Source organism: Esox lucius, chromosome 1 (genome assembly GCF_011004845.1).
Source record: "Esox lucius isolate fEsoLuc1 chromosome 1, fEsoLuc1.pri, whole genome shotgun sequence".
In the NCBI taxonomy this organism is placed as follows: domain Eukaryota; kingdom Metazoa; phylum Chordata; class Actinopteri; order Esociformes; family Esocidae; genus Esox; species Esox lucius.
In genome coordinates, this window is record NC_047569.1 from 28,035,338 (window position 1) to 28,060,263 (window position 24,926).

The 24,926-nt window shown below is 38.7% G+C and overlaps 3 protein-coding genes across 5 annotated transcripts; 1 reads left to right on the forward strand and 2 right to left on the reverse strand.

Annotated features, from left to right (window-relative positions):
- Positions 1–1,441: 1,441 nt before the first annotated feature.
- Positions 1,442–10,893, forward strand: LOC105030393 (T-complex protein 1 subunit zeta). Its single transcript, XM_010904277.4, has 14 exons — positions 1,442–1,699; positions 2,687–2,750; positions 4,247–4,381; positions 4,598–4,771; positions 5,143–5,246; positions 5,366–5,476; positions 5,828–5,987; positions 6,266–6,348; positions 6,570–6,666; positions 6,805–6,952; positions 7,427–7,560; positions 9,913–10,015; positions 10,363–10,435; positions 10,536–10,893. Exons 1-14 carry the CDS (start codon positions 1,563–1,565, stop codon positions 10,606–10,608), a joined length of 1,596 nt encoding a protein of 531 aa, XP_010902579.1. The 5' UTR covers positions 1,442–1,562; the 3' UTR covers positions 10,609–10,893.
- Positions 10,894–10,962: 69 nt separating this feature from the next.
- On the reverse strand, positions 10,963–20,470 carry phkg1a (phosphorylase kinase, gamma 1a (muscle)). 2 transcript variants are annotated; one of them, XM_010904069.4, is made up of 10 exons: positions 20,261–20,470; positions 19,201–19,331; positions 17,903–18,081; positions 17,092–17,146; positions 16,710–16,775; positions 16,346–16,509; positions 14,259–14,349; positions 13,833–13,986; positions 12,547–12,672; positions 10,963–12,405 (listed from the first exon to the last, which is right to left on the reverse strand). In XM_010904069.4, exons 2-10 carry the CDS (start codon positions 19,281–19,283, stop codon positions 12,139–12,141), a joined length of 1,185 nt encoding a protein of 394 aa, XP_010902371.1. In that variant the 5' UTR covers positions 19,284–19,331; positions 20,261–20,470; the 3' UTR covers positions 10,963–12,138. The 2 variants fall into 2 exon arrangements, with proteins under 2 accessions (XP_010902371.1, XP_010902463.1); XM_010904161.4 differs by lacking the exon at positions 20,261–20,470 and adding an exon at positions 20,028–20,138.
- A 1,389-nt stretch (positions 20,471–21,859) lies between these two features.
- Positions 21,860–24,926, reverse strand: chchd2 (coiled-coil-helix-coiled-coil-helix domain containing 2). 2 transcript variants are annotated; one of them, XM_010903951.4, is made up of 4 exons: positions 24,731–24,925; positions 23,479–23,743; positions 23,060–23,273; positions 21,860–22,314 (listed from the first exon to the last, which is right to left on the reverse strand). In XM_010903951.4, exons 1-4 carry the CDS (start codon positions 24,778–24,780, stop codon positions 22,304–22,306), a joined length of 540 nt encoding a protein of 179 aa, XP_010902253.1. In that variant the 5' UTR covers positions 24,781–24,925; the 3' UTR covers positions 21,860–22,303. The 2 variants fall into 2 exon arrangements, with proteins under 2 accessions (XP_010902253.1, XP_034152483.1); XM_034296592.1 differs by lacking the exon at positions 21,860–22,314 and having other exon boundaries at positions 23,025–23,273; positions 24,731–24,926.

Sequence of the window (24,926 nt, forward strand, 5' to 3'; positions counted from 1 at the left end):
ATATGTTCACACAGCCCTGTTCCCAAAAGACTCAGCGGACCAGTATCAAGGCACCAAGGAGCAAATGTCCCTTCGCCACCACATGTGCTTCAGTGATAAATAAATGTGACTATGAAAAGTTGAAGCATTTGACAGTAATATTTTTTCATTTATGTAATCTCCTGTATGACATTATTCTGATCATTTATTAAAATAGGCCTCTGACCACCAAGGAGTAGGAGAATGCTAAATATCTGAGAAAGTTGCTCATCTTTGAAGATGTCTCTAAACTATACTCTAACTTCAACAAAGTTCTTCAACTAGAAAATATTTAAGACAAAATGTATTTACGAAAGTTTTCCAGTTTACTTAAAATAAATGGTTTTAACTGGTAAACTAGTGTGCTGATCCTGCCGGACCGTGGAGTCATTTTTTACAACAAACCATTATTCACCTCTATCCCAGCAGAGGTGGAACTATTTTCCCTTGCCACCACACGATGAATGTCATCGGTAGCTTGCAAATGTTAAGGGGTTGTTTATAAAGTTAAAATGAGAAAAAGTCAGACCTGTAAACATAAGAAGTATCAGTTAAGTTGAAAATTAGATTTTTACAGCAAAAATGAAAATGTTATTTTGAGGAATACAACATCGATAGGTTCCAGTCTTTCTTGACCACTAGTTTGAGTTCGTTTTCACTCGTTGCAATGCAGCACTTGTAGCAAGGGATGCACAGTTTCAATTCATGAATTCGGATGATGAATAATGGCTTGTTGTGAAAAATTGCTCCAGGTCTATCCTTTTAACTATCCCTTTAACCACAGCTAGCAGCATTTTGAAAGCAGAACTGACAGATCACGTTACGCTACAAAGAGGGCCATATCCTTCAGATTTTCTTCTCTGCTCAGAGGCCCTTAAAGAAAATATACCCTATACTACAGCTATTATTAGCAGTTATTCAATAGAACAATAGGCCATTAAGGTACATACTCTGTCTCCCAGTCATGTATGTACTGTATGCGGGTGAATTGTCAAACAATATACAAACACAGAACAGGTCAGCAAACAAAATATTATTACTTATTGAATTGGTTTTGCATGTAATTTGCTTATAGTTTTTCCTAGATTAGTCAGTCACAATTTAGCCTTGATAACTTGTGCTTTTGTTCCTCTCGAACTTAGTTTTTTTTTAACAGAATATATTCTTAAAGAATTTAATTAATATAATGCATTTGCACAGATCAGCGGCAAATTGAACCTCACGGACAAACTGGTTGATTTAGTTTAGAGAATTCGCGTAGGGCACGTTCGTTTTATGGCCCGGTGCGTTGGTTGAGTTGGCATCCTCCCGGATGGACCTACCAATGCGAGACAGACGTATCAAGTGTTCCACCAATCACACAGGGTTAATATGGGCTTCCTTTTTATCATCTGGCCAATGAGATGACTGCAAGGTGGGTCCACTGTCACTTTCTGCACGTGAAGCCTGGAGGGTTCCAGAAAGCGGTCTCTGTTAGCCTAGCATCGTCCTGTAGAGTCAGTTCTACTGTTTGTGGATTAATATATTTGACTAATGTGTACATCATGTCTGCTATAAAGGCATTAAACCCGAAAGCTGAGGTAGCCCGTGCTCAGGCTGCTCTTGCAGTAAATATCAGTGCGGCTCGTGGGCTCCAGGATGTGCTCAAAAGCAATTTGGGACCAAAAGGAACAATGAAAATGTGAGTGTATTGGTAATGCTAGCAGTTAGCATGCTAATGTTGCTAACTGAGTGTTTGTATTGTATTAGCCGGTTTATCAACTATGGTAAAGCTATGCGCGATGTTTCTTTTAGCAGGGAAACCGTAGACAGTAGCTAGTTTTTAGTGAAATCTGGTAACTTAATAATAGCGTATTAGCCAGAGTGGGCTTTCTAGCCAACCTCAGAATGCTTAGCTAGGCACAGTATATGATTTAGCTAACGGGCATATATACAGTAATAGGGAGTGGTTTTGGGACTGGCTTATAGAGCCAATTAATAGTTTTGGGATAATAAGTAGGCACATTAGGCCAAAATTACAGAGGACTGTAACACTTGGCTTTGATCCTTAAAAGGAGGGTTCAGACCAGGTGAGTATAGTAACGTATAAACTAAAAAACAAGTGTTTTGGCCCTCCAATATATCCGCATTACCTCCACCCCGCAGAGGGGCTACACAAAGCGCGATCTCATTGGCAACAGTTTTCTGAAGCAATAAGCAAAACTTTAAAGCAATATTATCCATCCTCTGTGTATACTGTGTGTGTTTATACCATCAAGAAACTGCCACATTTCACACACCTGTGAGAGACAGAATGTTTTTGTTCTACCTAAAGCAGGTTTGGGTGTATTTAGGGAGAGCATTGGAACACATGCTTAGGCTGTGACAGGACAGAAATTATATTTTAAAATCCGTTCATATTAAGGTCAATTTTTTGGGGACGTACTGTGGCTAGCTATCCGTAAATGCAGGGATTTTTTTATATCATGATAGAAAGCTGACTGTCTAGATTACAGACAGTCACCTGCTAGTATCACAGCATTATGGTCTGACCGGCCAATGTATCAGCTTCTAGAGTAACTGTTTCACCATTCATAGTCTTACTAAGCCTGAATGCATCTAACTAGTCATGTAATGGATTTGTAAAATGTTGCTAAGCCTCTTACAAATGTTGTGTGTTTGCTTGCAGGCTTGTATCAGGGGCGGGTGACATAAAGCTGACCAAAGACGGTAATGTTTTGTTGCATGAAATGGTAAGAAAAAATTGTATGGCTCCAATAAGTTTGATGTGCAGTGAATAACCATGTGGGTTGTTGTTGAAATAATTTATATTGAAATTACTGTAAATTATTTATGATGTTGCCCATTCATTGCCTTACATTCATATCCATAACAGCAATTATAGAGTGCTATTGGAAGTGTGGTGCCGGTTTCTCACAGCAACTTTGAGCATTTAATGTTTGGTCATCAACGTTCACTTTTTTCCACAGGTTTCAAAATTCAACATTCTCATGACCTGAATGAAATGTTAAAGGTCTTGAACGTGAAAGGCTGTTATGTGTTAGTGTTTCGTCAATATTGTTTCTGGGAGAAACTTTAAATAAGAAAATGTATTTCGTAATAATAAGAAACATTTGAAACTTAAACTCTACATCTCAACACACCAACAACTCTAGAAACATCTTAAATAGGATAAGCGTACCTATTAGCCCAACAAAAGGTTTTCTAATTTCTAATGTTTACTGCATGTTTTTTCAAAGCAAACTGGACATAAAATTTAAGATTAATCTCCCATTTGAAGTTTTATGAATTTTCTTGCTACATTTTTTTTTCATGTCGGGTAATATTTGATAGAATATGTGAGTAATTTGGACTGGGCTTAATGGATTTCAATTTCCAAAATGTTGTGTTAAAATGTGTATTTTATGGTTTACTAATTAGTCAATTATTAATTTGCATTCATTAATTAGCTACATTTTGAAATACCTGAATTACTGCAATCAATACATTTTAATGTTTACCAATATATTTTAAAAATTAATAGAAATGAACAAATTTAGCTGTGTTTATAGAAATATGGAACTTGTCACTTTTTACTTAAGGCATGATCCATCAGAGGCATAATGAATGCTTAGCTAACAGAGGTTTGATTATAGTCAAGCAACACAAGTAGCCCCCCAGATCAGTAGTGCTAACGTTCATTAATACATAACTAAACCATGTATTTCAGATGAACGATTTCTGTCTTAAAGAGCATGGGACACTATTTTTACATAAGGTGGACTTTATTCAAATAATTGTGACCAAAAAGAAATGGCATGCACCGTAGCTTATTTGTTTCTTTGCGAAAGGGGCGAACACTTGTGCAATAAAGGCAATTCAGTTGTCTATAATATTATGTAACAGTCTGTGTAGATCAGTGACAGAAAATTCAGATAAAATCAATTTTAGTTCCATAACACTACAAAATGTGCAAAGTCCTTGGGGCTTAATCGTTTTATGCAGTCATTTGCATTTTTTTAAAGTAGATTTTAGAATAAAACTTTGTCACCAATTTGATAAATATAATTGGTGCCAGATTTATTAGGCAAACATACAACTTGCAAGTAATTTGCAGTCCCTGTGCCTCTCTCTGTCTGTTTACCACTGCCACATTTAGAGGATCTGTGATCAGTAGAATGTTCTCATGATGAGTTTGTTGCTCCATTTCCTTACACTCTGGCCTTGACACTGTCTTGTTCTCCATCAGCAAATCCAGCATCCAACAGCATCCTTAATTGCCAAAGTGGCCACGGCCCAGGATGACATCACAGGTGACGGCACAACATCCAATGTTCTTATCATTGGGGAACTTTTGAAACAAGCAGACCTCTATGTTTCTGAGGTGAGATTTATTTTTAGGAAACCCAGCCATATGTCATTAAACAACCATTTTCTACTATTTTGATAAATAATTTCACGAGCGACTTAAGTGTGAGCCTAAATGTATTGTATTTTTGTGTGTACAGTCAGTGCCACTAAAGTTGCAGAATCTATATCCCCAGTATTCCAGTTAAATGTATTTTTGTGGGTTTCTTTTGTTTGTGACGTTCTGAAAAAGGGTCTCCACCCACGGATAATAGCCGAAGGTTTTGAGGCCGCCAAGGAGAAGGCTCTGGAAGTGCTGGAGGAGCTGAAGGTGACACGAGTGATGGATAGAGAGACCCTAATCCACGTGGCCCGCACCTCCCTTAGAACAAAGGTCCACTCGGAGCTGGCTGATCTCCTCACAGAGGTAAGAGGGTGTGTGAGAGTGCTGGTTGGAAAAAGGGACTGCCCTGTTTCATGATTTCTACAATAAAAAAATTATAAAAGAAAACAGCTGTTCTATGTTGGAATGGTGTAGGCCTACAAGTGAATGAGGATGTAGATAAGTTGTCTTCTTGAATTTTAATTGTATTACTTTATTTGGTCATCAAGTGGTCATCAAGCGCGTTCAGATCAAATCTTTGAGCATTTACTTGAGTCTGGCTTGTGTGGCCTTTTTTACATGGGTTCCTTTCCAACCGACAAGCTCAGTGACGCACAAAATACCGTAAGAATTTTTTAATGTATGACCACCACATCTAATAACTTCACCCTCCTCGCTTTGTGGATATCTGGCAGGCTGTGGTGGATGCTGTGCTGGCTATCCACAGACCCAATGAGCCTATTGACTTGTTCATGGTGGAGATCATGGAGATGAAGCACAAGACTGACAGCGACACACAGTGAGTTTACATCCCTGTCTCTCTCGCTGTTTTACGTGTAACTGATCTGAAGTACACTCAAACACATACAGACTCATTCATTCACATGTCCAACATTGTGACTTGTGTCCCCACTCTAGGCTGATCCGAGGCCTGGTGTTGGACCACGGCGCCCGACACCCCGACATGAAGAAACGGGTGGAGGATGCCTTCGTGCTCACGTGCAACGCCTCTTTGGAATATGAGAAAACGTCAGTATAATGGTAGCATCGCTAGCTGTGCCTTGTACTAGCTGGGATATATTTTCAGGCATGGATGGGTCAATTCTGGGTTACTCTGTCCTTAGTATTATGTGTATTTCACATCTTTACTAAGAGTGAGTGCCTTTACTGGGCTCCGCCTACTATGTGAGAGTTGAGGGAAAACATGCACTATAGTTTAGTTCATTTTAGAGACAAGGGAAACAAAAATGGGTGGTGGATAAGAGATTTGGTAATTACAAATGATGAAAGACCTGCATTTTGGAGCGCTTGCACTGTGACTATCTGTTGTATGACGAGCACACCTGAGATCAGTTCACATTACTCTTGCTTTGCTTTCAGCGAGGTGAACTCCGGCTTCTTCTACAAGAGTGCTGTCGAGAGGGAGAAGCTGGTGGCTGCTGAGAGAAAGTTTATTGAGGAACGTGTGAAGAAGATCATTGAGCTCAAGAATGCTGTGTGTTCTAACAACAACAAAGGCTTTGTTGTTCTCAATCAGAAGGTATTACTCGAAAGTTGTTTTCCCTTAGTGAGGAAATGATGTTGGAAATTTAACTGTGAACTGTCCGCAGTGTTTTCAAAGGAAACCTTTTAGATACGTGGATCTATAGCTCACCTGACTTTTGTTCTCTGCTACAATGAAATATGGCCCATAACCTCTGAATTAGGGGAGCTGCATTCCTGTCCACATGTATTTGGCAGAAAAGTACTGTCTGTGCGGCAGGTTGAGGCTGTATCGATTTGAAGCATACGTTCAATAAATTCAACTCCTCCTGATAGGGTATAGACCCATACTCCTTGGATGCTCTGGCCAAAGAGGGGATTGTTGCTTTGCGGAGAACCAAGAGGAGGAACATGGAAAGGTGAGAAAAAGCTTAAACAGTGCATTTTGCTTCAATTCTGTTTACTCCTGTCAGCGATGAAGGCATACGTTAAAGTCATACACTGCTGTATGTGACAGCCGACCTTACCCTTCTTTTTAGCCTGACCGTTAAAACTAGGTCGATCTGACAGTGGTGTTGTGAACACAATGTCGTGTGTGTTTGAGTCTTGCTCAGCCTTCACCCAACTGCATTTCCCCCAGACTCACCTTGGCCTGTGGAGGCATTGCCATGAACTCTTTCGATGACCTCACTCCAGAATGCCTGGGTCATGCAGGTCTGGTCTACGAACACACACTGGTGAGTAAAAGGTCGGTTCTGTTTCCCCAACAGTTGCTCCAGAATTGTCCCTGTTCTGTATGTCATTGGCCACGTTCACCCGGCTGAGTGAGGGGTGGAAAAAAGCTCCAGCTTACTGTGGGCCATCTTTACCTACAGGGTGAGGAGAAGTACACGTTCATTGAGGATTGTGGCAACCCACGGTCAGTGACCCTGCTGGTGAAGGGACCCAACAAACACACCCTGACCCAGATCAAAGATGCAGTCAGGGATGGGCTCAGGGCCGTCAAGAACGCCATTGAGGATGGTACGTAATGTCGCAATAGAAGTTCAAACCCAGCTCGTCTGGTACTAAATGCAGGATTAAATAAATCAAAACGTTCAATCCAGCTCTGTTATGGTATACCAACAGATTATAGATTTGGAAGTGGAGTTTAATCAAGATGTGACGGATTCTGTAAAAATTATTAAATAAATGTATACACTTGGTTAGCAGATGCAGTCATACGCCATGCAAAACCGCTCACAGTCACAACAACAATCAGTGTATTTCACTAGATAGTGGGAGTGAATACAAGTAACTATTTTTAGTGCATGCACAAAAGAATAACTGTTCAGGAACAGCACATCGTAATGGCAACAAAATTAAAAGGTTTTTCCCCATGTTTAAATTAGACTTTGAGTTGCTTTATTTGGACTCATTACAATGTTTTTTTTCTCAATGTGTGCTCGCCTTTCTTCGACTGCTGTTCAGAGACTGACCTGTGTGTTGACTTTGCAGGCTGTGTAGTGTCTGGGGCCGGGGCCTTTGAGGTTGCTGTGCATGATGCTCTGATAAAGCATAAACCCTCAGTGAAGGGCCGGGCTCAGCTAGGTGTGCAGGCTTTCGCTGACGCTCTTCTTGTCATCCCTAAGGTAAGTGATGAGTTTGCTTAAAGTGAATTATTTTGTCAATGCCTTCAGTGATTTGGCATTCTTATAGAGTTGCAGCCAAATCTGTTTGCATTCTCTCACTTAATTCCTAACTTTAAAATAAGTTAAAATGGAACACTTTTTGTTTCTGCATATTTTTATAGGACTTTCAACAGTGAAGATTACATTTTATTTATTAAAACGTGAAGGACAATTCCCAGCAACCAAATACTTTGGAATTTTCAAATTTATGACCAACTATGTGAGAAAATAGACTTTAGTTAAAACATAAAGGAATTTGTTCAAATTATGAGATTCCTACAACTTGCTTAGTGGAAGGAAGCTTAAAAAAATAATTAGTGAGATTTCGTCTTTGGCGTAAGTAGATTACGATCACTATTCAGTGGCTGTTTAGTTTGTTAGTAGGCAACTTTCCATAAAATGTCTGTTTGGTGTTTTTTCAGATGGCAACCAAAAAACGGTTTGGTCAAAAATGACCAACACATACTGAGGGCGCTGTTTCACGCCGTCGGATTATCTCATCTCTGAATTAAGCTAATTTTAAAATGGAAGGAAAATTAAGAAAATTAAACTAAATAAAATGTTGTTTGTCTGGTTGCTACTCAAGTCTAAAACAGAGATCTGAACAGAGATGGTTAATGAATGGAAGAACATAACACTCCCACTCCGAAGCATAACCATTCCCGCTAAGCTTGTCTTGTTTCGTCACATGGTTGATAGGGTCATGTTTTTATGGTCATCGTTCATACATAGTAATTAGGGGTGTAACGATTCATTTGAACCTCGATTCGTATCACGATTCGTGGTTGTCGATACGATTCAAGGCCGATAATGGTTAATTTAGAACGATACGATCCGAAACGATTCAGTGACTTGAAATCGATTCCGTATCTTTTCAGCCAAAAATTAAACCCGTTTGACTGAAATAAATACCTGGATACTGGACAGTGCAGGTGAAGTTTCCTAGATTCCTGTAGTTTCTTGTAAGGGAATCACGTATCAATTAATTATGGATGTAAACAACAATTAATGGCAAATACATTCACATTTTATTTGAATGAAGTGCAACCAACACTTTAGGTTGAATTAACAGGAAGTTAAAATGGTCTGCTCTCATTTTCAGTATTCAATACATTTTCAATAAAAGTACAGTAAGTGCAACCAACATTTCAACAGTAGGTTTACCTGCTACTTGTGCTTTTGTTTTTCAACATAAAAATACTACTATATTACTATCAAAAATAAAGTGCAACCAACATCTCTTCAGGTTGAATTAACAGTAGGTTTACCTGCTACTTTTGCTGTTTTTCAACATAGAAATAATACAAATACAGTACTAATATCAAAAATGAAGTGCAACCAACACTTTCCACACACTGGACCGCAATGGTGGCTTGATAATTTCTCGCTCGTCGGCTTCTCCTCTGCCATCTGCCATGCTATGTTTTGTTGTCTTTGCGCTGCTGCTGGCCCGGGGCGATGAAGTCACGGATAGGCAGACTGAATCGAGTAACGTTTATCGCCTTTATCATTAAAAGTGCTAAGAAAAAACATTCCTATAAAGTCTGACGTGCTTAAATCCAATGGATTATTTCCTAGTATCGATACAATCGATTGATTACATTTTAAAACGATGTTAGATCGATATATGTCCTCCGGAAGGCCAACTTGCTGAGCACAGATCGATGTAATTGGATCATAGGAATATATATCGATACAACGATGTAGTAGATGGATTGTTACACCCCTAATAGTAATGTTTATTGCCAATGTTTGTGGCATGCACATTTTATACAGGCATTTATACAGACATCCACCACCATCCATTCAGGGACGTAGCCCATCGCTTGGTTCTTGTCTTGGCTAGCATTCATTGACTTGCTAATAGGGATGCACCAATACCGTTGCCCTCAAATGTATTCACCCCTTTGGACTTATATTTTTTTTTATATTTTATTGTGTTACAACAAATAAAAAAATTAAAATTTGCCCCTGACTGAACTCAGTAAAATCTAGTAATAATTTGAATAGTAACTAAAGAATAAGTAATCATAACTTTTAAACAATATCTAGTGAGTTCTGAAAGGTAAATCTTAAAACGGCTTGCCATATATGATACGTTCCTACACAGTTTTCAGAGTTCAGAAAAAGACCACTTAGAAATAAGTTAAATAATGTTGAAAAGAACAAAGGACTTTTACCAAATCCATAGTAATATCATTTTCTTAGAATTGGCTGGTTGAGTATAACATCTATAGAACTAAAGCTTATCCAGTTTAGTTAAGAGCTGTTTCTGTGCATTGCTGACCAAGGTATTTCTTTCTTTCTCTACAGGTTCTAGCTCAGAATTCTGGATATGATCCACAGGAGACCCTGGTTAAACTCCAGACTGAGTACAAAGAGAGTGGCCAGTTGGTTGGGGTGGACCTTAGCTCTGGTAAGAAAATGTTTTTAATACATAGCGTATACATACGCTATGTATTGATTTTATTTAATATCCAACTGTGATGTATTTCAAAATCCCCAAAAAACTGTATTATAAATCACTTTTGTTAAACAATACTAAAATTATTAGGAATGTTAACACTAACTTAAAGACTTAAACAGTTGTGATCCTCTGGTCTCATGGCCATTCCACTCATATGTGGGTTAGCTCCCGCTCTGCCCAGTTGAATCTGTTCTTTACACCAATAGTGGAAATGGTTAACACCTGACGTTTTATTAGAGTTTCTCTTTATTAGAGTCTTTCTTGTTACTTTCAATTGTCTTTTTTTCCCCCTTTAGGTGAACCAATGGTTGCTTCTGAAGCAGGGGTTTGGGATAACTACAGTGTTAAGAAACAACTTCTTCACTCATGGTAAGAAAAAAATACACATTTGAGATCAGTATTATATTTTAGATTCTTGATTACATTAACCTTTGGACTAAACTGTTGTTGGTTTGTTTTCTGTCAACAGCACTGTAATAGCCAGCAACATCCTGTTGGTGGATGAGATTATGAGAGCAGGCATGTCATCCCTTAAAGGCTAAAGTCAGAACCAAGATCAAAGATAAGCTCTTGTGGGGGACAACCATGGAAGACTCTCACTTCAGATGATAGTTACTAGCGTTATAGAATAACTAAGGAAATGGACCAGTATTAGAACATTCTCATCCTTGTAAATGGATATGAATTCCTCTGTGTCCCTGCTGTTATTTGTTTAGAACTGTTTATTTCCCTCCCACAGATGTTTTTTTATGGATCATACCAAGAATGTATTACCCAACTTGATGTATGTACCTTAATAAACATGTAGCTATGCTCTGTGATACTAATTCTGCAGCTCAATATAATCAGTCTGTGAGTAATACATTTGCACCAATCAGGATAATTCAATCAACCAATCAGTTCAGATTTTTATAAATAAAGCAAATTAATTCATAAGTTAGCATACAATTTAAGTGTTCTCACACTTCACACTCCTTTTTAAAACAGTTTACAGTACATAACTGAGTACAGTACAACCGACAATGTCAAAATATAAAGTAAATCACGTTTCTTACACTGAACAAAAATGTAAATGCAACAATTTCAAAGATTTAAAAAGTTACAGTTCATATAAGGGAAACAGTCAATTGAAATAAGTCATTATCTATTGAGAAATGAGCTTGTTGTGCGTTAAAAAAAAAACTAGGTTATTTCACAGCTAATGAAACATGGGTCCAAAACTTTACATGTTGTTTAGATTTCTGTTCAGTGTAGTATATGCCAGTTCAAGTTTACAGAGGTCAAGGAGAGAAAAACACTAGCTACCTAAAAAGTACTAAGATGCCTCAAGCTTTGCAGGCAGAGCAATCCATAGAATCATCCAAACTGCTGTTTCTCTTGTAAATAATATTTGACATGCCACGTAAATTGAGTTGGATGCTTATTATACTGTTGAAATGGACTTCTGGGAATAATTCAGAGTGCAGTGTTTCAGAACAATCTATATATTAGAATGCACAACATTCACTATGTTATTGGAACTTTAAATCTAAACATTCTGAAACATGCCCTAATGTATAGGCCCTAGAAAAGGGTTTCCATTTTCTTAAGTGCATTGTTCTAGAAAGCGTTTCACAGTGGATGTCTTCTAGCTTTTTGCTCTCTTCCCTACTAAACACAGCAGACCAATATTCCTCAGTGAAGGTCTTGGAGAGCTACATCAGGAATATTTCCTATGCATTTGTTCAAATCAATCCACAGTTTGGAGATACCATTCCAGCTGCAAAAAGTAAAAAGCCACTAGCGTGGATTTTTTTTTACCTCCAATCCCCCAAATCCCCCTTCTTTTGGATAATTAGAACAAGCTATATCTCATGCTACATTTGTGTCCAACACATTTTTTTTACTATTGTCTAGCCCATGCTTCAATGAGCATAATTAAGACTCTGAGCTCACCAACATACCAACCAAACTCTGTCCTTTCTCATGGTGTGTGCAGCTCTACAAATTAAGGATAGAGAATTGGAACATGTGGTATGCTTATGTGAAGTCCCTCCTCTCAGGATCTGAAGAACAAATGGCAGCAGTCATTATTACCAGGAGTGCATGGAGGAGTCGTCAGGCTCTGCTGCTATAGACAGCAGTATGGCCTTGGGAGTGTTCTCAAACAGGGCAGCTCTGTTCTGGGTCTGGCCCTTCTTGACCCAGTGACCGTATATCTTGAAGGCGCAGGCATCGATCAGCTTGCGTATGGGCTTGATGGCGTATGGATCACTTTTGATCACCTCCTTGGTTATTGGCTTAGCACGGCGGTAGTTGCAGTAGATCCGCATCACAGCAAGCACTGTCATGCAGACAACCTGGAGACAATCAGATGGGGGGTTGTATTGGTTCAATGTATGTAAGTAGACAGCTTGTAAATATTTATGTCATCTGTGACTTCGCTGACATCACATAACTCTTGTGGAGGGAATGTTTACCCATAGTGCCGCTGCTCTTACCTTGAACCTCCTCTTGGGGGTGAAGTGTCTTACTTCAGCTACCACATACTGCTGGAAAAAGGAGTGGTTCAGACAGTCTTGGGCTGTGTAGCGCTGTTCTGGGTTCACTATTAACATTCTGGAGATCTGGATTAAGGTATGAACGAGTTGGCAATATTAAAGACACGATAGAGGAACAGAATTCTGCCACTTAATTTGGTAAACAGCTGAAATGAACCACCTGGGCCAGAGCTGCTAAATGGCGCCCTTGAACACCGCTTGTCTACTGACCCCCCCGGCCCCAAAAGACAGAAAAGGAGTGCCCAGACCACCTGCACACATACCTACCAAACTGCCCCCATGAGGCCATCCAAGGTGGAGCCTCATTGACATTATTCCACCTGTTTAGCCCTTACTGGCTTAAAATTCCAAAACTAGCAATATCCAGGCATTCATTTTTGCCCATATTGACCCAGACTGTGTCTGTGGTGCACTCTGGGTAGCTAGTTGCTAATTGTCATTGGTGGGTGGACAGGTAAACGTTGCCCTATAACCTCGAAATAGGTTAGGTACGGTAGGCATACGTCAATCTAATTTCTATCATTGTTATTATTGCAAATTTAGCCTGGAAATGAGCTGCAGAACCAATACTCAACTGGAACATTCCTCTACAGATGCACATCCTTGTATAGATGCGCAGTTAAAGGGACTGGTGTGTAACTCGAGGAGAGTTGCACTAACAAAATTCACATTTCAAACCTACAATCTACAACCAAACTTCATGACTTCTGGTCAAAGGGGGAGTGTAAAACTGCAATTTTTTATTTGGTTGTTATATTACCATCATCTGGCCAATTGGATATATTCTGGATCTCTATGGTAAGATGCATAATTCAAGTTTCATCCAACTCTGATTGACGGCATGTTTGAATTACAAACAGTGTCAATGTCAAGGAGAATTATGATGTAGAAGTAGCCTCCAGGTTAGGGATTGGGACATTATTTTCAAGGTTGTTGGGTCAAACTTTTGAGCTGCCTGTGGGAAATATCCCCTTCAATATCATGTACAGTATACAACCTATCATTATTGTGCCTTAAATAAGGAGCTTAACCACTAAATGCTCCAAAGGCAATGCCTAGCAACAGCTCCTGCATTGTTCCAGCCTGTGTTATGTGCTTTGTTTGTCCATCACTGTGACAGCCAAAACTTAGGAATATGTGTGCAAATGTTTTAAGTATTAAACAAATGCCATACAATATTGTATTACATATTCATGAAAATCAGGGTTTTAACTTTTTAAACTCACTAGGTCTTTGACAGTGTCGGAACGGTCGTCCCATTCAGGAGAGGAGAACTCATACTTCCCAGCTAAGATCATACGAAGCATCAGCATCTGCTTTCTGTGCCAGAAGGGAGGGGATCCAGCCAACAGGGTGTACATGATCACCCCAGAACTCCATCTGCAATCATCACAAAACGTCACACTGTTTTCACAGGGCTTGTTTACCATTCAACAACAATGCAATGATGAACTAGGCAGTACTATGGAATAGGCTTTGCTAAATCGATGGTTTTAAGAAGGTAATTAGCATTCATATTATCAAATGTGTATTAAAAATGCAAAAAGGTCTGGAGCAGTGATGATAAAGATGTTTCAGTTACTGTCTTTAAGGCACATATGATATCAAGCAGGTGAATGGAAACGAGAATGGGTAGTAATCGGAGTCCTCACATGTCCACTGCAGTCCCATATCCCTTGTGGTTGGGGTCCATGGAGCACTCAATAATCTCAGGAGCCAGGTAACCAGGAGTCCCACACACCTCTGGGTTAGAAAACAGACTAATAATAATTAACATCCTTATAATCAGTACAACAAATACAAATGAAAACACACGTACCATATATTAAACACATTCAATTTAACATCAAGCTCATACAGCAAACACATCAGAGTGTTATATGTTATAAAAATGTATTGCTCTTTCCTTTTACAGTGGCTCTCAAAATGAATCACCCACTTGGACTTATTTATTGAGTTACAACATGAAATCATGTACAGGGGTTGAATGAAGTTTACCTTTGTGCAGTTTAAAGGGGCCATATTTAAAGGGGCTGCATTAATGTTTTAAGTTAATGTTACAAAATGAATCAGAGTGACTGACATACTCCCCATTAAAACTTTCTTGCTGGTCCGTCTATCAGTTTGTATTGACTTGTAATCTCGTTATAAGACACACAGTACTGTCCTTCCCACCCTGGACTAGCTAGTATTATACTGGTTTTATTCGCTAAAGGAAGACAGCAAAAGAGACAAGTCATGTTATTGTTTAGAGGCACATTCTACACTGTGCTCCTTTAAATACACCTGTCTCTGGGACATCCCATAGTACTCCCAAAAAAACTCACCATGAAGATGAAGAAACATTCAAAGCAAATCTGGAATAAGATTCTTTAAAACAGAGGGGTCAAACCGGTTCCACGGAGGGCCGAGTGTCTGCAGGTTTTTGCTCTCTCCTTGTACTTGATTGGTTAATTAGGTCGCTTTCTAGGTATGAACTAGGAACCAATTTATAGGAAAAACCAAAAACCTGCAGACACTCGGCCCTTTGTGGAACCGGTTCGACACCTGTGCTTTAAAAGCACCAATCAGGGGTAGGACATGACATATTTCCAAGGCATAAAATATCCCCCACAGCACAGTGAAGTCCATTATTAAGAAATGGAGAGAATTTGACACAACTGTGAATCAGGAACAGGTAGTTGTCAAAAACAGAGTACCTGGGCTAGAAGGGGACTTGTCAGGTAGGCCACCAAGAGGCCTAGGGCAACTCTAAACAAGTCTTCCACAGATGAGATGGAAGACACAGTAGTCAACAATAGGCTAGATGCGTAACAGTGAGAGTATCAAAAAGAAAACAACTCACATCAAATCTCATCTCATGACGGACCAATAGACCAAGTGGAGGATTCTATGGTCTGATGGGACCAAAACAGGTCTTTTCACCGATGTTACCCATCCAACTTGATGGAGCTTCAGCAATTTTGCTAAAATTTATGGTCAAAACTTGTTGTGCCTAAATGTGCAAAGATGGTAGAGATAGATTACAATTACAATCATAGAATGATTGTAATTGTCACCAATGGTGTATTTACCAAATATTAACTAAAGGGGACAAACAATTATGCAATCAATTATTTCCTGATTAGATCCATTTTGATTTAATGTTGTAAACCAATAAAATATATAAAAGTTCCAGGGGGTGGATGCTTTCATTAGACACTGTATTTACTGTAACTCAACATGAAACTAGAGTATCTATATGTACATGTATAGTATGTAATTGTATTTGTCCCTTAAACAGGGCAGTATTCCTGATGTTCTGTGAATGCAGTGAAGTTACAGCATTGCCCTTTGAAAGCTGACTCTGCAAGTGTTTTATTTTTAACTTTTTGCACAAGCTAATGTCTAGGACAGAATAGTTGGTGCTGGTGGTAAAGAACATTATGGCTTTGAAAAGCTCGAACATATCACTGTAATTAGAGTATAGTCCTAGTATTACAGCCTTTGAAAACATTACTCTTTTCCACTGACTGTCGGCCAGCATGTAACTGTCCAACCTAATTTCCTTCTGCTACAATGTTTCATTCAATGTTAGTATGGACACTTAAAGAGAGCCAGCCACATGGGAGATTCAGAGAAGTTTCTACAATGTTTTTACTTTTCACTTCAATCAGAATTAGACTGAGTGGCACAATTTCAAACTAGATTTGCTTTGCCTGCCATAGACTCAAAATGTAGTTGAAAATGACTAACTAACCATTAAGTGTCTGTCCTGGCTCAATTTGCAGGGAGAAGCCAAAGTCAGTGAGCTTAATATCCATGTTGTCGTCCAGCAGGATATTCTCAGGCTTCAGGTCTCTGTGGATGATGTTCTGGTCATGCAGAAACTTAACCACCTCCAGGAGTGCGCGCATTATCTTCCTACAGGGGCCAGGACAAAAGTATGTAAGACTTCAAACCAATCTAATTTCAAATCACACAAAGCTAAACATTCAATGTCCCATAAATGCTTTTGTGAACCCCTTAATGCCAAAAGGATTGGTCCGGATGTACAAAGAGTTTGGAACCAACCCAAGGTGTGATAATGAGACAAAAAATGTGGCGATGGGCAACATTTTGACCTGGTTTCCTTCTCACTCAAAGTGACTTTTTCTGTGAGGTAGTCAAACAGCTCTCCTCTTTTCATCCTGGGAAACACACAGATGATATGGTTATAATTAACTTTTTCATTATTCTATTTTACATTTCATTTGTTATCAAAGTAACAGATCAATGAGCATGGCTCAGGGATTTTAGTAAGTTCACAGAAACCTTGAACCATTGTGGATGGTCCTTTCCATGTCCAATCTAGACTGAAAAACTTGTTTAGAGGTAAACATTTAATTCAATTGGTTCTATAAAACTTCTATATCATTGTAGAGTGTCATACTGTTTTATGGGCAGACTAGAAGACAAGTTCAGTACAGATTACGATGGACTATGATGGAGAGTCTGGGAACTTACAGGTCAAACACCAGGAAGAAGAAGGCTTTGGACTCATAACAATCCTTCAGCTGGACTATGGAAAGTCGAAAAATTCGTTATAAGTTACAGCTACATCTGAACATCAACAAGGACCCAAAACAGAGTGGAACAACACAACTAAATCTATCAATTTCACCTTATTAAGCAAAGCATGCTTTAAATGTAATATTGTTATAGACCAGTAAAGTAAAGTAAAGGACCATGTTTTTCAACCCTCTAGGATGCACAGTCCTCTTTGGGGTTAGTGACGTATTGCCAATATACCACGACAGAGCACTATGTGTAAGCACTCCACCATATGTTGTGCAAAAAAACAGCTCTTAGCTGTCATGTATTGGCCATTACCACCGCCCTCGTGTGCATCATTGCTTACATATATAAAGTACATCCTCTTATATGGTGTTATGTATTGATCTCTTGCTTATTTAATTCTAGAAGAAATTGTGTTCCATTGAACAAAGAGTACAGTATAGTCTCTGATTTTATTTATGTATAAATGAGGCTGAGTTAAAATTGGTACGCCTTAGGCCAGGTGGTCATTGTAAATACCCAGAAATGTCTTATTAATTGTATTTTCCTGGATAAATCAAGGTGAAATTTAAATGAAATAAGGCAAGTAGTTTAATATTTTAATGAGGCCAATTTCTTAAATATTCAGTTGACTCCAGAAATAGTTGTGTCCTCAACAAGCTTTTTTGACTATATTTTTGTTCTAATACCACAGTAGTTCAGGTTTAACTCACGTAAAAGTCAATATGTCTTCTTGTGATGTTATTTAGGATTTACTTACTGATGTTGTTCATTCCATATACTTTCTTGAGAATATCGATTTCCTTCACTGTCGCCAATCTAATCTCCTCAATCTCTGCAGCTGAGATCTTGTCAGAAGGAGTGACGTCAATGATCTTGACAGCGTATTCCTGTTGGGTTCGTTTATCAACACAACGTCTGACCACACTGCTCACCCCTCTGAGACACGGACAGAGAAAGAAACAAACGCCTGAATCTCATCTGCCGCTTCTTAGTCACAACACACACATTTCAAATATGTGTCATGTGTACAGTTGGAACTGCTGTCTCTGTTCAATGTCCAGAAATGATAAACAATGACAACGTGCCCTGTCAAGGATTTAAACCGACCAGCCTGAGATTGATTGTCTCTGCCGATCAGATACAACCTTTTAAATAACTGAAGCCCAGCATTATACATCGAGGCAGCCTCATTCTCATAGTACAAAAAGGTGGCCATCCTTACCATTTTATTCCAGGTACTCCATATGTACTTCAGTCTAGGAGTTTGCTCTAAGCACATTATGTCTCTATTATACAGCTGAGGTGTGCTATACATTGCTGTGTTTATGAAGTCACAAATCACACATAACCAATAAGAACGATGGTATGGTGTGTCACTCGGACTAATGGCTGACTTATTCACGCCCACTTCTGGTAAAGACATCGCTGTTTGGAAAACAGCCAGGTTCACTTCAAAACAAAACTCTCTAGGGACATTGAGTCCATAAGTATAGAGCTGTACATAATATAATCCATTATTGTGTGGTGCAATCTTTATTGTACCTTTATCATATGCATTTTCCAATTGCCATTTTTCGTAGATCAGGGTAAAATGGATCAGTTGGTTGGTGTAAGATAATGTTAGCTTTATGTTTGATAACCAAGTGAATTAATAGGATTTTTATATGGAAAACAAATATGACTAGTCCTTTATCTTATCTGCCTTTGTTAAAGTACTGTGAGACACGTGACACAGACAGAAGATAACAATATTTGCATCAACATCACCTGTCTGCCTCAGCACTGTATTATTTAGTTATATAACAGCATACCTGTGTTAGGACCATTGTTAATGATTTCTATGCCATATCCATTGTGTTTTTTAGAGCTAAACTTTTCTTTGATGTTTCCTTGATGTTCTGTAAAACATCTACATTATTTTAAAGTGTCCTTTTTAATGTTTCCTTCTTTTAATACAAAGTTAATGCAAAATCCAGTCAGGGAGAATAGGTGAATTTGGATCTTTCTAAAGTACAATTCATCAAAACATATTTCCCATTTCTTATTATGTCCTACCTTCCCAGGATCTCCTTGGGTTCATATTTGTCATAAAACTCCTGAGCTCCCACCCAATCAGGAATCTCTTCTTCTTTAGTCATGTTAAATTGGTTGCTTATACAAGTTATGCTGCTGCTGTTGACAAGAAGCTGGGAACAAAACAGCACATGTTACACAGTGCAAACTGACTGTCATTCAACTAAGCTGCACAGGTGAAGACATTAAGGTTGAGGCGCCCTATTCCAAAATAACCCTCCCCAGATATATTTCAGTACCAATTGATAATTATATGTAACAGCAATGTATACGTTAACAGGAAACGTAAAACATACCTTTTCGTTATAATGGTACTTAATCTAAAAACGGTCACTATTGCAGGTGCAAATGGATCCAATATGGCATGGCTACTGTACGTATAATAAACAGAACAGGGTGACTCGGGATATTAACTATGGAACAGTGGTGTGTTAGAAAACCGAGAAATAAGAGTTTCTGTTGGACACATTCAAATAAATTATATATGTATAACATTTTGTTAAGCGGAATTAAAACACCCTGGAGTTCGAAGCGCCGCCACCCGTCCCCATACCACAGCCAAGCATGGAAATAATAAACATGACAGAATAGAATATATGATTAAATATTATTCAGAAACTAACAAAATCAAAAAATACATCTTCCTATACATCGTAATTAAATGTCTGTAATAAAAAATGTCTGCACATATATTTATTGTTAAAACTATTCGAAGCCATGTCACCATAAATATTTCCAAATAAATCACAATGTTAATAGAAATTAACGTACTAATCTTGGCGTACTATAGGATAGAAAATAGACATTACTTGAAGAATTGAGCATCAACAGCCATGCTATCTTTTTCAGCGTTATTCCAAATTTACTGATACAATTGTTGTTTTGATAACAAAATCCTTAAGATGAGACTAACCGCTAATAAAACATGCTGTTCCTGTACACTGTGTTCTTATCAGAATGTGACCTTTTACATCACAGCAGTTCCAAACCGATAGAAACAAACAGCTCCCATGCACGAATACCACGAATGATCAACACTCACCGTATCAATGTGTCGTGGGTTCCTACACTGAAGGGAAATCCATCATAATCACAACATGGTATAGCGAATAAACGATGAACTAGTTACTAGCCAACGATAACAGTTTGGCGTTGTTCATGTGGACTGTGCTAGCTTTGGAAAAGGGCGAATGCTAATGTCAGATGCCAAAAATAAATCTGCAGTAGAACTCAGGCCCACACATATGCATGACATAACACACCGGCTGCCATTCTCACCAGTGACAACCCACCAAAATGATTCTTTGCCGGCTAGACCCACAGATAGATCATTTCTGTATGATAGAATAACAGGTGGCACAATGTACGACATTAATATACCGTTGCTCTATACATCTATACACGGTATTTCAAAGTCTGATAAGGACGTTTTCAGGTGCCACATGCACGTCTACCTTGGGGACTTCATTGCTGCTATCCCTGCATTTCAGTCGCACACTATACCTTCAAGTTGTCTTCTTTGCACATTTAGATTTTCCATTTGTACTTGCATTTGCCTTCATTGCACATCTATACATCCCACTTGTAACATACTTTATATTTAATACTTTTTACAAAAAATGTCTGCCCTCTTCTATTTGCACTTCTGGTTAGATGCTAATTTATTTGATTGTACTGTACTTGTACTGTTCAATCACAATACAGTTTAATCTAATTTAATAACATTCTGAAATATAAGTTCTTCATAGAAAATGTTTAAGTATCCAGCCACTTTGTTTAGGCAAGCATGCACTAGAGCAGAAGTCAAATGTGGCATTTCAATCACTTGAGTTACAATAACAACATGCCAAATAAAAGGGATTTATTTTTAAATGAATACCCCTTACACAGTAAGGTCCCTCAGTCTAACTATTTGTGAGCACAGATTTAATTATGAAGATGATTTTTCTTTTTTTGAAGGTGTCATAAAAAGGGTGGTTTTGGTAGGACTATGAAATAGAATATGAAGCATATTCTCTCTCAACATGATCCATTCCGTAACTGAGTAGAGGATGTCGATGGTACAGAAGGAAAACTGTTCAGGATTTCACCATAAGGCAAACGGTAATTTCAAAACAGCGAGTTGGAGAGTTCACTTGCTGTTTCTCCAATGAAAGAATACCTCAAAAGACACAAGTAATCACTGGCAAAAGTGTGTGTAACACGTATTGACTCAGGATGTTGAATGCGTAAAGGGATTATGTGTAATTTTTGTAAAACTGTAATACTACCATAAATGCAAGCACAAACGACAAGTAGATATCTGCAGTTAATGTTGGAAGCTGTTTCAAATACCATTTTGCAACAAAATTGTTAATTCCTGAGCAATTCCCCATTTAAAAGTTTTTCACCAATCCAGCAATCAAGCGACATTGACTTTCAATCTCCTCATATTTGCTTGAGACACTCTCAGCAGTATTCTTCCCACGCTAAACTAGCGAATAATATGTTCATTTTCATAGATATTTCTATTTGACAATACAACATACAATTGGGGAACATAGAAAAAGAATAAAGGGTGAGGGGCATATGGAATCCATAGTTAATAGAAAGCTTCGCACTATGACTGCATGCAACAGCCATCATGGATTAGAGAACAAAATATGATTTAGAAGTGCTTTATTTGATCCAATGCTTGTTACAAGCAAATTGTTATTGTACAACTCCAATCTAGATAAGATGAAAAAGGGAGGGTGTTGCATCAGGGAGTTAGCCTGGCTACCCAACAGATTCTGCTCAATGCTTGAGGAGGAATGGTTCTCACTTGTAAAACAAGTCAAGTTGCCTTGTAATCTCATCCCCTGTCATAAAGCCAATTAAAAATGTGCGTTACCTTCAAATAAATCATACAACACACATTAATCAACATTACATTAAACTATTATTATAAGCTTTACAGAATCAACCTGAGAAATCATTTTATTGTCCATAAGATGATGACTGTGATAAACTGACAAAAAAAACCACAAAGCCAGGTATAATGACTCTTTATCAGCACTATGCATCTGTTGAGTTTGTCTGCAGTCTTGATGGGTTTGTCTGCCTCTCAGGACATCCCTGTGGAGGAAAAAAAAAAAACATAGTTACATATGAACAACTGTGAATCTATTGAGATTGGGAGATAGAAGACTAACAGCTACATATGACATCAGCATGACAATTGGCCCAGCACTAAGAGAACCATTATGTAAAAAAAATTCACCATGAACTCCACAACAGAAATGGAGAAAGTTATATTAAAGGAGAGCTTGGCATGTACTATACCTTTCACAATTTAAAATGTCCTATAGTGCTACATATTGGGGGTCAAGAATATTAAGTGGGATTCTAACAACTAAAGATACCACTAATTCCTATGTGGAGACTTAATAACGAATTCAAGGCCAAGAAATTCAGGTTACAATTACATCTCAGATACATAACAGTTTGAGTTACACCAGGCCGTGACATTGTAGGCTAGCCTCAGTGCTGCCCCTCTCGTTGAATTTTAAATTCTAGCCCAATGGGGGTACTGTAGGTTGCCATTGACAATTCAATCACTCTTTACTTATTTGGTGTGTTTACAACATACACCTAGTGTAATGGAAGTAATTATTTGTACCATGACTGTCGTAAAAACAACAAGGGAGACAAAAAAATTATTGTAATGTTTATCCCGTGACACCAGGGTATAATATACATAACTACATGGTCATGATGCTACTTAGACTACATATACTACTTAGATCTTTCAGGCAAACATAAAGTACACAATGTTTAATAATTCTGTCTTCCAATTGTATTCACACACTTTTAGACTTACCATTGGAGAACTTGCACTGCTTGAGGACCTCGCTGAATCCCTCACACAGTTTCAGGTCACTCTGGGTCTGTGCACACTCGATGAACTGCTTGAGCTCATAAGAGCAGGATCCCTGCTGGGGGCCAGGCTCCTGTTGGAACATGGACTGGGGCTGCTGCTGATACTGGGATGGTGGGTACATGGGAGGTTGCTGTTGATACTGCGGGGGCTGCTCCTGGGAAACATAAAGCATAATAACACGTTAAGATTTGATGTAATTCCAAACTGTTCAGATGCCAAATAAATTAGGCCTGGAACAGGGTACAATATCCCATGGCTTATCCACTCACACTTGGTATGACTCCTACTGTCACCACTACATGACACAAATCACTTAATTCCCATGGCCCTGTCACTGTGACTAGGCCATTATTACCCACCTGGTAGGTGACGTCAGGCCTGGCAGCCTCCTGGCTTCCTCCGCCTCCACCCATTCCTCCTGTCATTGCATGTCCAATCATGTGCCCTGCGGCCGACCCAACGGCTACCCCAGCAGCTGTAGTGGCCATCTGAGCAAACATGCCAGGCTGGCGGGCAGCACCAGCGGCTGGGGCAGCCATGGCGGAAGGTGGGGCATGGGCAGGCGCTGGGGCATACGATGGTGGAGCCGCAGCCCTGGCCATTGGGGGTCGTGTTGGCGCAGCCCTGTAAGTCACAGAAGGGAGAGGATGACATATTAGAAAACTCGTGCAAATAGTGTGTCGCTAAAGAATGAACCCTAATCACAGTATCACCATTAAGATCACTACATTTTTTTCACAGGCTCATTCGTATCCATTAAGATCACTTAATGAGATCTTAAGTTTCTTCACAATCTCTCGCAAGGAATAGCCTTAATTTCTCAGAAGAACAGACTGACAAGTTTCAGAAGGAAGTACTTTGTTTCTGGCCATTTTTATCCTGTAATAAATCCGCAAAAACAGATGAAGACACTATTGCTTCAATAAGCACAACAGTTCACAGCGGTGTTAACAATCATATAAAGGTTTTCAATTAATCAATTAGCCTTTTAAAATAATAAACTTGGATTAACACAACGTGCCACGGGAGTGACTGTTGTTAATAATGAGCCTCTGTATGCCAATGTAGATATTCAGTTTATAATCAGCCTTTTTCAGCTACAATGCACTAGTCATTTACAACATAAAAAATGTATGCATGTATTTTTAATCACCTTAATGTTATATTAAATAGACAAGAAAATGCTTATCTTTCAAAAACAAGGACATTTCTAAGTGACCCCAAACTTCTGAGCGGTAGTGTATACACACATTTCATCTACAGTAATAACATCCCTTTCACGAAAAACAAACTATCTAGATAAGAAAAAACGTATTGCAGCTTAGTAGCGTGCTAGCTCAGCTTAGTAGCTTGCTAGCTCAGCTTAGAGCGTAACCAAAAGCACATTGCCATGTTTATAAATCTAGCTAGCAAACATACCCGAAGAAACCGTTCAACAAATGTAAAACTGCAATTAAATAGACACGCAGCTAAGGACGTTAACGTATTTACTGTAGCTAACTAGCTATTACAGTAGTAGCTACTAAAGTACGTTACCTAACGTAACATTAGCTAGCAAGCAATAACTTAACTATATCTATAACGATCTTCAATATTTTCTCTATAAGATACCTTGCTGGTGGGGCCATCCTTGACGTGCGGCTTCTGCTTCCTCTTGGCATTTTCAACTGTTAAAGTAAGTTAAATATGACGAGAAAATACCCCTGTAACGAAAGCTTAGTATATGGCTACACAGCTAATCGACCTTCGTAGAAATGTAAAGGTTAATTCCGGAAGTTTCTACCACGGTAAGTCTAACTTCCGGTGA